The sequence below is a fragment of the Conger conger genome, chromosome 3 (assembly GCF_963514075.1).
Source record: "Conger conger chromosome 3, fConCon1.1, whole genome shotgun sequence".
In the NCBI taxonomy this organism is placed as follows: Eukaryota; Metazoa; Chordata; class Actinopteri; order Anguilliformes; family Congridae; genus Conger; species Conger conger.
In genome coordinates this window covers 55297297-55311086 of record NC_083762.1, presented here as the reverse complement: position 1 = coordinate 55311086, position 13790 = coordinate 55297297, and the positions used below count along the sequence as shown (strand labels likewise).

The window sequence follows — 13790 nt, the reverse complement described above, 5'->3', positions numbered from 1 at the left end:
ATTTACCATGTCATAGCATTTACTGAAAAGTCTTGTGACAGCTATCATGTGTAAGACAACATTGTCAGCCTTGTGGCAAGAGGTTAAAGTCGTGATACCAGTATTCCATATCTGAAAATACTTGGCAAGCTTCTTTGTGGTTCTGGGTTTTTTGGTAGCTCAACACTTGAACTGATGAGATTGCGGTTACATTGTCACATTGAATAAGGAATAGTGTAAATAATAATAATAATAATAACAATAATAGTTTAAATGTATGATGGAGAAGACCATTGACAGGTTTGTGGATACTTTACTACAGTAAATTGTATAAGATGGCAAGCTCCAATAGTGAGGGCATTGGCTGGCTAACAAGCTTGTCGTTCCTAGACCGACCTGTTCAGGATCTGCCACAAGGGAAATCCAGAAGTAAATGCAGATCCGACCCTGTCCCTCATTCCTGGAACATTCAGCATACGACCCAAGCTGAAAATATCTCAGCGATTTATATTCACCAGCAAAAAACTGATATCCCTCTGTATTCCAACTGAATGTAAATAAAGTGATCTGAAAAGGCTTTTCATTAAACAAAGGGTTTATATTCTATAAGAGTTTGGTTGGCTATATTTGAAAATGTGTATTGTTAATCTGGTAAACGGAGGCGGAGAATGAAATGGAAATGATTAGCCTTGTTAGGTAGAGTGAAGTGGGCAGGTTTGAGAATGGAGGGGGGGGGGGGGGGGGAGGGGATTTTTTTATTGTAAATAAAGGTCCACAGCTAAAAATCCCGCATAGCCTGCCTTTTCAAACTAAAAGTGAAATGCAACTCTTTAGTGGTGTGTGTGCACATTTTCATCGTATGTGTGTTTGCAAGAGAGAAAATGCAGAGGCCGTTTACTTTTTGAACACATAAAAGGAAATATATTTAAAAAAGTGTTCATACTGAAGAACTGCTTTATCATTAGCAGAGCAATTTACACAGGGCAGTCTGAAGTCAACAGTTTGTCATGTACATAGGCTTTTTTGATACACAAACTGAGTCTTCATTTGCAAAGTGTTTCACTTTGCGCAACATGTGCACCCCTCCCCCCATTTGAAACAATTACACACAGAATAAAAATTGCTGTTTTCTTCCCCGTTGATTAAATTTAATTAAAACATTAATACTCTCAGACGACACGTTTCTGAAATGGTGAATCTGGAACAGTCTCTTCCCCCCCCCTTGTTCTTACGACAAATTAAATCGAGACAATTTTACAAACACATCTCACAACATGGCTGATAAAAATCGGTTCCTTTAGAAAGTTGACCAGAATGGAAGGGATGTGCATAGGTGTCATTCCCTCTTCTTCTCCCCCTTGGGAGTCATTTGTCTTTTTTTTTTCTCTTTTCCAAATAAAAGGAATGTTCTCTGCTGTAGATAACAGTAGTCTGACACTGATAACACAGACAGCATGTAAGCTCTCAGAATGACCACATGCATGAGACCTCATTCAAATCTCTAAAACATTTATGTATTCATTTAGAGAGACAGTATCTATGCAGGGGGACACATTAGCCATTGTGCAAACCAGGAAGCGTACGCACACACACCCACACACACCCACACACACGCGCACACACGCGCACACACGCGCACACACGCGCACACACGCGCACACACGCGCACACACACACAATCACACACATAGGCACCCACAACAAAAAAGCGTGTACTAATAAAAGAAGGATCCATCAAGGAAATGAACGTGATCATAGTGCTTTATGCCTTGGTTAACAAAACAGAGGTTTAAATAAATAAACAAACAGGTGAAAGACTGGAAAGAAGACACTGCAGTGTTCATGTGCTTTTCATCTTGTCTATAGAGGTGGTATCCACAGGCAGTAGTGCAGAGAGAGGTTACCTTCCCAATGTGAAGAACTATACGCACAAAAACGAGGACACTGTTAAAGACACGGTCTGACATCTCTCTCTGGCTCTCTCTCTCACTCACTCTTTCTCTATCTCTCTCTCTCACCGTGCCCATTACTGCTCTTAGATACTGTCCCTTTAAAACCAAAAGTCTAGAAAAATGTTGTCTCCTAGCTATAAGGACATGACAATATTTAAATTTTTATACAACACTACGTCTAGGTAGTCTTTGGGGGGGGGTGAGGGGGACGCGGAGTCTGAGTGTCTGAGGCTCTTCCAGGGAATTAAGTTCTGTAAAGACGCATTGCAAAGAAACAGGGCTGGGCATGGTGGACTGGGACGGGGCTAGAAGGTGACGGGATTGGGAGCCTAGTAAACCCAGGAAACGGGCACCCATTGGCCTGTCGTGCACACAAGGTCGATGGCCTCCTCGAGGTATCTGATGGTCTCGTCGATCTCGTTGTTGATGATGGTCTGGTCGAAGTAGTGCGCGTAGGTCTTCTGCAGGATCTCCGACTCTTTCTGCAGCCTCTGGAGTGACTCGTCCTTTCGGGTGGAGATGGAGAGACATGGCAGGGCTCAGTTAACAGCAGCTTAGGAGCTAGAGGGACCCTTTACCTGTCGCGCCTAAGCACAGGAACCCCTTACAGAAATTGAACATACTACAAAAATATTTCTCACAAATATACTCACCAAGCACTTTATTAAATATTTATTAGAGTTCTACAGCTGTAGCCTAGCCACTTCGATTTATGATGCGTTGTGTGTTCAGAGATGCTCTTCTGCATACCACTGTTGTAATGTGTGGTTATTCTCCTCTGACATCTCTCATTAACAAGGCGTTTCTGTCTGCAGAACTGCTGCTCCCTGGATTTTTTTTGTTTTTTTTGCACCATTCTTTGCAAACTCGACTAGTGTGCATGAAAATCCAAGGAGATCAGCAGTTTCTGAGATACTCAAACCACCCTGTCTGCCACCAACAATCATTCCATGGTCACTAAGTCACTTAGATCACATCTTTCCCCCATTGTGATGGTTGATGTGAACATTAACTGAAACTCCTGACCCATATCTTCATGACTGTATGCATTGCACTGCTGCTACACAATTAGCTGATTAGATAATCACATGAATAAGCAGGTGTAATAAAGTAAAAATGTTCCTAATGAAGTGATCGGTGAGTGTACAGTAGTGTGCAAAAGTTTTAGGCACATGTAAGGACATTAGCTCAGGAGGTCGCAGAGTTGCCGGTTCCCCTTCCCTGGGTGGGTCGAAGGTTGACACCTAACCCCCAATTGCTCCCGATGAGCAGGTTGGTACCTTGCATGGCAGCCCATCACCATTGGTATGCGAGTGTATGTGAATGGGTGACAGAGAGGCATAAATTTGATAGCCTAAAATATATATTAAAATATATATTAAAAAACATATATTGCAATATCTGTACCAATAATTTCTTATTTGTCTATATATTGTGAAGTGTTCATTGTATATTTTCAAGACATGCAGTATATTCAATTTCCGTAAAGGAACACTACAGAAGACACAATATCACCAAAACCCTACAGCACATGTATACACTAAAAACATTAAACCCAGGAGCAAGACTACTCACCATAATCAAACACACAAACTGTAACATTCGGGAATGTGAACAGTATTTTAAACGCAGGAGCAAGACTACTCACCAAAATCAAACACACATGAACTTTAACATTCAGGAATGTGAACAGTACTTTAAACCCAGGAGCAAGACTACTCCCCATAATCAAACACACAAACTGTAACATTAGGAATGTGAACAGGGTGGTGGTGCACACCGCTCACCCTAGAGTTCTCTTTTCCTCAAAGACACAGTCGGGTGCACAAGGGCTGCCAAAGCCAGATAACACCTTACGCATCCACCCTCGCAATGCAGTCTACAACACGCTGGCAACCCACCTCTTACTCAGAGGATTAGAGGGAGGGAGGGAGGGAGGGGTGGGGAGACTGCGCGAGATGGAGGCACAAGCTACACGTAGCACTACTACAGTAACACACGAGCACCCCTATGCTCCGCAGCTGCGACTGACAGGCGGGGGTTTGACGCCAAAGAGCCGGCCTCTCTGCTCATACTTACGGGCAGCTTTCTGCACCACCGGGGGAGCTGAGAGTGAAGCAGCGAGAGGGAACGCAAATGAAACCGGGCTCATGCAAAACCACAAGAGTGCACAGGGTCAGTCATGCAATCGACAAATAAAAACCAAGAAAAATAAATAAACAAAAGGACACAGGGGCAATTCCAGCTGCTGGGTATTTGGGTGGTAAAGCCTGATACAGCTACATACAGTAATGGACAGTCATTTCCGGCTGAGGGTTATAAGCGCATATGTAAGTCTCTGATGTATATGTATTGGACTTTACCAGGTGAATATCCTGCAGTTGTAATGTCAGTTACAGTGAAATTGCCCACAGGAAGCTGGGGGTTAGGTAATGCAGCAGGCAGGGGGTGCGGTCTCCCGGTCCTGTTAGAACACTGCTGTGACGGACAGTCCAAAAAGGGAGGTGTGGGCAACTGCTTTCGTTGGACAGCGATTATCGGTAATACATTCACAATGGAGATTAAATCTCTACTAAAACAGATAGAGCTCCTCTTTAACTCTGAACACTCGACACAGGGTGCTTCTTTTCTCAGTTTACACAGCTGAAAATATTCTACTGCTCTACTTCAGATACTGCAAGACAGGAAAGAAAGTTGATACAGAAACTTCATCCCTCGAAATGTTCGTCAAATGCATAATAAAGGAGATGTAACAAGATAAGCTCAAAGTAATAGACGAATCAGACTAAATTACATGCACAAAATGCATCCTACATCCAGTACTTTTCCAATTGATCGCCAGGGACAAATGTATCAAAAAAGGATTTAAAATGTCTGCTCACTGTCTGATCCTGAGAAAATAAAAAGGCAGTGCACAAACCCCTGGGTGAATGAGGGATAACAATTACATGCAAAGCAGAGGATACCACACAGATATAGATCAGCCATTATGCAGATAGCATACCAGCATGCATAGGGTCATATATAAAAATGCACGTCAGGCCTGGTTTCCTGTAGTTACGGCTAATACGACCACAGCAGGAGACCACAGTAACTCCGAAAGTGGGTTGCATGTTTGGCAGAAGGCGCTTCAGTGACCGAGACACCTCTAAGCACAGCTTTGAGTGATGCCACAGAGAGCATTTTCCAATGCTGTAAACTAAGTGTGACTTTCCCGTGATATAGTGTGGCCATAACTCCTACGCCAGAATCCCAGAAACTGGTAAACTCTCTGCTATTGTGCAGAAATGCCAAAGGTGTGGAGTCCATCACCTTAAGTGACTGCAATTTCGGAGCATCTCATACACATAACGGTCGATATAACAGGACAGCAGTGCATTACTCTACAACTCAGCGTGAAGCTTATTATTTATGAGTCGGTCTCCCAGAAATGTTGCGGAGACAAGCTTGTGTGGTAAAACAGTCATGACCAGCAGAGCCCACGAAGACTAGATGATGCTGGGAGCACAGAAAAGAAGACTGAGTGAGTGAGAATGCGTACGAGTGCGTGTAGGCATACGTTTGTACATGCTTGTGCGTACGCGCGTCAATAGAACCTCACCTCATTAATGCCAGGGGTGATGGTTGGAGCAGCAATGAAGACGACGTATGGTGCAAACTCTGCTGTCCGCAGGACCTTCAGGGCCTGGAAATAAACAGACAAAACAGTTCAGCAACTCCCTCTAATAAGGCTAAACCATGAGCAGAATCTTTTATCATCATTTAGTGAGGTGAGCACTGGAAAATGCAATTGTCATTTTTAATGCATAGACTTCACCCAGCATAGAGAGGGAAGGCAGGTTTCTGGCAGCAGTATTACATATGTGGGGAAAGCCTAAAGCAGAGGTTTCAGAAGCCAATCCTGGAGGGCCACAGTGTCTCCTGGTTTTTAATGCGTTTCATCAGATTCATTGAAGTCAGTGATTGGCTAAAGAGTCCATGTACCTGGTTCTTGTGGCCTTAATTGGCAAAGGAAAGCAGAAGACACTGTAACCCTCCAGGACTCAAGTTCTGGTCTAAAGAGTAGAAGAGGGTGGTTTTGTAGGCCTCCGCCAGAAATATTGGTACTTTTAACAACTTTCGTTAAATTATATATTATTTGCCCGTAATTTTCACATCTGCAGCAGAATTATACAAAAGCAGTGCAATTCCACCTTCTTTGAAAATGAGTAGATCTTAAAATAAACTTCTAGCAAGTCAGCGGAGTCAGTATAAAAGTTTCAAAACCTATTCCGCCTGCCGTAAATGTTAATTGTCTTGCATTTTTTATAAGAAGAGAAAAAGGGTGAATAGGCAGAATAGGTGGGAAATGAGCTCTTTTTGAAACAAAATGGAGTCTGTGGACAGGAAGTGGCCGTACCTGCGGCTCCACGTCCAGTATGGAAATGAGACCCTGCTCATGGATTTTGCGTATGGTCTCCAGCCGCGTGCCATACATTGCGTCTTCGTGGCTCCCATATTCCAGGTAATCGTTGTTGGAGATGTCCTGCATCATTTGGTCATGCGATACAAAGTAGTAGTTCTTCCCGTTCTCCTCATCCTTCTTTGGAGGTCTGGTCGTGTCTGTTCAAGAGCAGAGGGAGGGGTGTCAGCCGGCACAGCAAGGCCCAAATATGTGTGGAACTATAGTAGGATATGCCAGGGAACCCACTGGTTATTGTCATTGTGAGTTGCTGTGGTCTTTTGAACATCCACTGCTATGTTCCTGCACTGAGAATTATATTATATACATACACATGTATATTTTGTAGAACTGCATATATTTTTAGTCTGTATACATTGCCATATTTTGTTTTATTTCATATATTTTTATTGTGTATATTTTTTATATACATTTCTCTATGCTTATTCTTAGCTTTTCTCTATAATTATTCTCATGTTTCTTACTTCTATACTTATCTACTATGCAAGTAATGCTACCCAAGAATTTCACTCATATTTGTACCCATCACTAGCATTGGTACTCTGGATCAGCAGAACCAATTAGCACCTTGCGGCGTATGGTTGTGGTTGGAATATACTGCTATGCATTCTTAATCTCATTACTATGACAATATAATGATAATATATTTCACAGCAGAGCAATTTGAAACATTTTTATATTTCAAAGCAGCTACAATTTCTATATTTCATCATTCATTGCAATGTTCAATTATACTGATTATATACTGATATTTCAACTGGCGATTCAACAGCATTGCCCCCATAGCTAAATGACCCACTGATAAACATGCAGGAGTTTTTTTAGTTGATGCAAAGGGGTGTCAAGCATTGAAAAGAAAGACCAAATCCTTTTGACAGGGCTTTCCATTTCTCTGTTCACTCTTCTGAAAAATCTTAGCCCGCAGTAAGATCAGTCAGTTTTATCAACTAAAAGACCAAGGCCGGGATCCGAATTGCCAGTATGAAAACAAGCATATTTCATATGACAGATATATCACAGTTCTCCTTTCATTTGGTTAAAATGACAGAAAGAAACTGAAGGCCGCCATAAAACTCAGCCTGACAGTCTGGCTTTTCAATAGCCTGATGTGAGGGGTTTGTGCCCGGTTTTGAATACAGAACCGGGCACAGAGTCTTACGCGGAATGGGGTAGGCAAATCTGTCAGGGTGCTTCGTGATCAGCGTGTTCTTGATGTGTCTCCTGCCTACACCGTGGGCACCTGCGGGAAGGAGAGGAGGTCAGTCAGGCCCCGGTCATCCAGGGGCAGTGGGTAACACTGGATGACTGCTTTATATTAAAATGATACATTCATCAAGCCATTATACACACTTCACAGTACAGACAAATACAACGTTAGAGCCTATTGTTACTTTCAGATTAAAAAAAAAAAAAAAAAAGAAGATATTTATTACTATTCACATATTTATTAGTATATACCAATGGCCCACACTCCAGGTCCTGGAGAGCCGGAGGGTGTACTGGCTTTTGTTGTTACTCAGCATTTAATTGAGCAATTAAAGCAGTTAATTACACAGTTAACTCGCCTCACCTGGTTTCTTGGGTCTGAATTGGTTGCTGATATTAAGGTGAAAAACAAAAACAGCACACCCCGCGGCTACCCAGTACCAGGAGTGAGGACCACTGATATATACATATATTAATCAGTAACCACATGTTTATCATTGGAATGTAGACTTGTATTTAATTTTCATAAGGGACTTGTCACAGTGTCACCCACCTAACAAGACTAGCGTTTTCCTCTTGAACGCCGGTAGCTTCACCACTTCTTCGTACGTGACGAGATCTAGTTGATCGAACACTGGAAGGGAGGAGGAGGAGGAAGTTGTGAATTCACCGTGGGGGGAGGGAGAAAGGGCCAATGTGTGTCAGCTCTGACCACAAATGGACCATTAAAAACCCCAGTGAAGAGGTTTGCAGTGGAGGATGTGCAATGGCTGAACTGACAGAAACGTATATATATGTGGGTGTGTGTGTGTGTGTGTGTGTGTGTGTGTGTGTGTGTGTGGGCAGGGGAAGACGAGCAGAGTCGTGAGTGTTTCAGAAACTGCAGGAGCTTGAAAAAAAATCTGTACACGGCACATAAACATCAACATTTTCAGCTATATAAGGCCGTAATCCAATTGTGCTTTTTTACAGAACTGCTTCAAGAAGCTGCTTACAGTATTCCGATATTCTACCCACGCGACTTGATCATGTGACGTCTGTGTGAAATGAACATGCTATTTGATCGCGGGTTAGCCGAGGGATTTGGGGGAATGGGCGGCTTCTCTGTGCAAATTTTGGGTTTTGTGCAGTTTTACTATTATTTTCACTTTCACTAGTTTACGAGAGACTAGGATTCAGGAACCCTATAATAAGTAGAGCTACAATGACATGTCAGACCAACTTGTTTTGAACAAATCAAAAGAAGCACATAATTATCGTTTCAAACACTCTGCCCATATGTGCATAAAACCTCAGTGCTCCATCTCTAACTGTCGCCTCGGCGCACACATGCCAATAAACACTGTGTTGAATATTTCTCGGCAGGAAGAACAGAGTTTAGGGAATCAATTCAGGTGTGAAACATCCATCAGTGTCTGAGGAGCGTAGGCATCAGCATAAAATCGCAGACATAAAATTTGTTTGGATATATTCCCTGACTCTCTTCAAAGAAAACTTTGTGAAAATGTCCTTTTGAAAGTAAAAAGTGTACTTCTGTGACTATGCCCAACCAATTTTAATTGTTAAGTATGTTGTTAATTTTATATTATTTTTAAAAAGATTAAAAAAAAGAAAAAAGATAACCATTGTCCCTGTGAAAATAAAGGCGAGAAAACATGGATTTGGGAACAAAATTAAAGAAATGGTTTCCTGGGAAACTAAAGAGACAGAAGTGAGTAAATGTGCCTGACAGAATACCGACTAAATCCAAACCTCCATGTTATAACATTCCTACTGCATATGAAGGTGTGCCATGAGATTAACTTGAGACTGCAATGCCAGTCTCTGGTTATTCAATTGCAGGTTGTTACTGTAAACTACACTATCAAATCCAAAGACTCCAATACCCAGAATTCTCAGCTCCCTCTGAAACTCTGACTCTCATTTGGGTCTGGTACTGCTACCCTTGTGGAGGGTTTGACGCTTTCTCAATGCTCAAGACCAAGTGTGGGGAAACAGCATGCGATGCTCAAAGCGGCGATAAAACAATACTAGTTGTGAGGTTTTGGATAGTTCCAACTTGGCAGAACTGGTTTGGTTCACAGAACGAGCAAGGCCATTGTTTTGACCAGTCTTTTGCTCAATTTATGACAATGGCAAACCTTGACAGCAAAACAATTGAGAATGGGGAAAAGAACCAAAAGAAAATGAAATGAAATCACACAGACACAACAGCTTTCTCATCACGGTTTTCCTTTTTGTCTTTATCCTCTGTCACAACAGAGACAAAAGGGAAGAGAGTACTCTCATGTTAATAAAACTGCTTAATGACAAGCACTCATAGGAGAGGTTAAAACAAAGCAAATAAAAGCATCGTCACTCAGTGTTACTTACATGCAGAGGGGCCATTGGGAGGAAGACAGCATGTAAAATGGACAGGGGGGAGGGGAGGGTCATTGAGATATGGTTCAGTTAATTTGGTCAACCAAAACACAACCGGAAAACAACATATACCTTATAAAGCTCTGAAGCAACATTGTTAATAACAACAAACTGAAAAGCAACCAATATTAACTTGTGATGTGATCATGCTCGGTGCGACAGAGCGGAACCAATGTGAGGTGATTCTGGTAGCAGGTAAAAGGAACGTTAAGACATGCAGGTGTGCCAGAAAATGTCTCACAACGGAACAGGACAAGCATACTTAAAACAAAATGGCCGCTTGAAGTGAAAATGTGCATCGAAATGAATTAATATTTTCAACAGCTTTGCAGTGCACTTTCCTGAAATCAATATAATGGTCATTTAAAATGAAAAACAACAGTGCTGAGTGTGTGGATGAAAGCAAGGCAAAATATATATATAAAGCTGTGTGAATGCACATTGCTGGTGAATGGACAAAATCACTTAAAATGAGAAACCAATCTATTATGGCGAAGAAGAAAAAGAAGAAAAAAGGTGTCTCAGAGTGGAACTAAAGGTGTTTTAAACATCAATCAATAACAGAGATCTTCTGTGGTCATGCATTTCAAATATGCTCAAAGAAACATGCAACATTTCAATCAGCAAACATGTCTTTACATTAAACCGTTTTTGCTTCAACATGGTTCAAAAATGTTCCAAAACATAATCAATACACAGCTGCTTGGTACATAAGGGATTTTGTGAACAAACAAGCAGTAAATGTCCTCGAAAAGAGAAGCTAAACTTTCACCTTCCGCAAACCCAGCGTAGAGAGCCTACGCAAAAGGCTGATTTGCACTGGTACATTGGTAGACAGGATTATGGAGTAAAACTGCTGTGCAGACAGGTAGCTTGGAGTGTGAAGGCCTCCAGGTTAGACAGGGCCATAACCTCATTCACAACGGGGCGTTTTTTAGCCTGAATGGAACTCCTTAAATCTGTACAACCGTGCCCGCATGCAGAAAGCAGGGTGCACACCATGGGGAGAGAGTTCATTCTTCCCACCAGATTTCCCCGGTGGCCTGATATACCCTGCACAGGCAGACAGGCAGGCAGGCAGGCAGGCAGTCAGTCAGTCAGTCATACACACACACCTCAGCTCGGCCCCACCCCAATGCGCCGTACACACGCAAAACATCTTTACACAATTAAAAAAAACAAGGGGAAAAAAAATGCTAAAAGCAAACAAAACCAGTATATCACAGCAGCCTCCTTCTCCTCCCTCCCCCATGTATCTCTCTTTAATCTCGCACAGGAAACTGGGACAGCTGGGCTCAGGGGGAGATTAGCGTTTATCCGCCCTCCATCCAGCGCCTGGTGTAACGGCAGAGCTGGTCTCCCCCGTTTCCTGTTACGGATGTAAATGCAAGCTCCGTGACATGGACGTGGTAGCAGAAATCCGTTACCCACGTCCCCCTGCCACCCACACTGGCGAGTGACAGCGCAGACAGACGCGTTGTCGGATGCGACCCGCGTCAATGCTCTGCTTACAGGCCACGGGGTGCTTGAGGTTAGAAGTGCGAACGTTAAGCCTTTGCTTGTTCCACGATTTTGTTAATTAGGCTGGTGTCATCTTGTTGCAGTTCATGTTTAACACGTAAAAAGAAATAAAAAACAAATCTCTTTGCTGTATGTAGAGCAGTGGTCTTCACTCCTGGCCCTGGAGTGTGCTGGTTTTTGTTTTCGCTGTAATATCAGCAACCAATTCAGACCCCAAAAACCAGGTGAGGTGAATTAACTGTGTAACTGCTTTAATTGATCAATTAAGTGCTGAGTAACAACAAAAGCCAGCACACCCTGCGGCTCTCCAGGACCAGGAGTGAGGACCACTGATGCAGAGTTTATCATTTTAAAGCACAAGAGCAGGGGGGCTGACACAGCCTGTCCATACTGTAAGAACAGCCATGTCAAATTTACTTCTGAATGGCAGGTCTACATGGTGATGCAAATTGTCATGCTGAAAATGTAAAGAACATATTCAAATACCAAATCCAATGAGGAGATAGTATAAGAACGTTGTTTAATTTGTGATAAAAAAAATGTAAACCTCAACTGAATAAAATAGACTTAATACCGCAGTATGCCATTTGTTTTCCTAGTATTTGTTCTTTATGGAAAACTATTTTCTTAATAATTAATATGTGAGGCTTCATGTCATTCCTTAGGGCAAGGACCGACACGGCTCTCTGGTACCAGTCCACAGTCCAGGGCTACCCAAAGAAAAACAGAGATGGGGATCCCACAATTACACTGAGGCTTACGGAGGCAAAACATGAAGGAGAGCTGCTCACCACTTCCTTCATGTTTTTGAGGGACCTTGTCAAAGATGGAACAAGGTGGGTGTAGGATGCATCAAACATGGCTCTGACCCACAGTCCATTCAGATGGGCTTTAAACAGTCTCACAGAGAGTATGTAGTCCCATTACTGCCTATTGTCCACCCTCCTCCCATCGACACCCAATGATTTCTGGGACTTCCACAGCATGCCTCAGGCAGTGGTTCATCCAATCAAGCCTGAGTGCTCACTTTATACGCTGGTTTTTGTTCCAACCATTACTTGTGAATTGCACCAAGCTATTAATGGTATCACATTTAATGTCTATTACAGGATGATTTACCCTTATAAGGCCATATGTAACAAATAGCTATGCATGACGAGAATGAATGCTGTATAGTTGAATCCCAGGACGAATCCTCAGTCCCATTCAGATAATGCTTTAATTTTATGTTATGTGCAATATGAGTGATCCATAGATAGAGGTTATATTTTTAATTTGGTCAATTCATTATTGTAATTATACTGTAATATTAAGCGGAAAGTGCGGACACCTGGTCCATGAAACCTGTACTTTGCTGAAAAAATATAGTGGCTTTTTATAATAAGCAGGAACAAGTGGCAAAAAGTAGATTTAAGGAATAGGCTTGATAGTTGTGATGTGATCACCAGATGTGATCAAGATCCGGGGTTGTGGTTATCATTAATGACCCTCTCTGTATATGACATCTGCTAAAACTCCATCATAGAACACATTATAATATCACCAAATGGCTGCTGACTTATCTATGGCATGGAATTTTGTAACCCAACAACATTTTATTGGCCAACTCTACCGTTGTGTGACAGCTTTGTCTAACTAATGTACCTCCTCTTATTATTCCCCAATTAATCATAATCATTTAGTATGATTATATTCCTCTATTCACAAAAACAAGTTTGAACTCATATTATTATACTTCATTAACTGAATAACAGTGAGGAATGTGAAGTTGGACAGGCAAACCAATTATTTGCGAAGGGTCCACTTAAAAGCTCCTGCCTCCAGCCTGCATGCCACGATTTCCAGGCCACACCTGTTTCTCTTTTTATTTCCAAACAAAGCTCACCATTTGTTTGACTGAATATAGAGCAAAGTCTGGTTTGACTGAATTGCATATGGCCTTAAACCGACTCCTTATGCATGGCCGAGTACAAAGGAGAGTCATGGCAGCATGGCCCACATTTTAAACCAGTCCTCTTCGCATCATCACACCTGTATAAGCATCACATGATATTATATCCATGTTCAACTCCAAAACAATGGTGGCACCATGGAAACCGATCAAAGTTGTGATCAGTGCACAACACAGATCACAACATAGCTTTGCAACCCTTCTCTTTTACCGAAATGTTCTCTCTGCAATGAACAACAGCAGGCATAAGTGTAGTTCTTAGGGGGAGGGGGCTCAATGTTAAGAGAATGTCAAATTC

General features: G+C 42.2%; 1 protein-coding gene across 15 annotated transcripts in view; it reads right to left on the bottom strand.

The window, feature by feature from the left end:
* Window positions 1–872: 872 nt before the first annotated feature.
* LOC133124929 (peripheral plasma membrane protein CASK) overlaps window positions 873–13790 on the bottom strand; it is a 166170-nt gene continuing 153252 nt past the window's right edge. For 13 of the 15 annotated variants that reach the window (XM_061236509.1, XM_061236511.1, XM_061236508.1 and 10 more), the window contains 5 exons: window positions 8153–8233; window positions 7553–7633; window positions 6331–6533; window positions 5533–5616; window positions 873–2437 (listed from right to left, as the gene is read on the bottom strand). In XM_061236509.1, the coding sequence (XP_061092493.1) occupies window positions 2261–2437; window positions 5533–5616; window positions 6331–6533; window positions 7553–7633; window positions 8153–8233 (626 nt within the window). In that variant the 3' untranslated portion in view covers window positions 873–2260. The remainder of the gene's footprint in view (window positions 2438–5532; window positions 5617–6330; window positions 6534–7552; window positions 7634–8152; window positions 8234–13790) is intronic. The other 2 variants (XM_061236518.1, XM_061236515.1) reach the window with 1 other exon arrangement.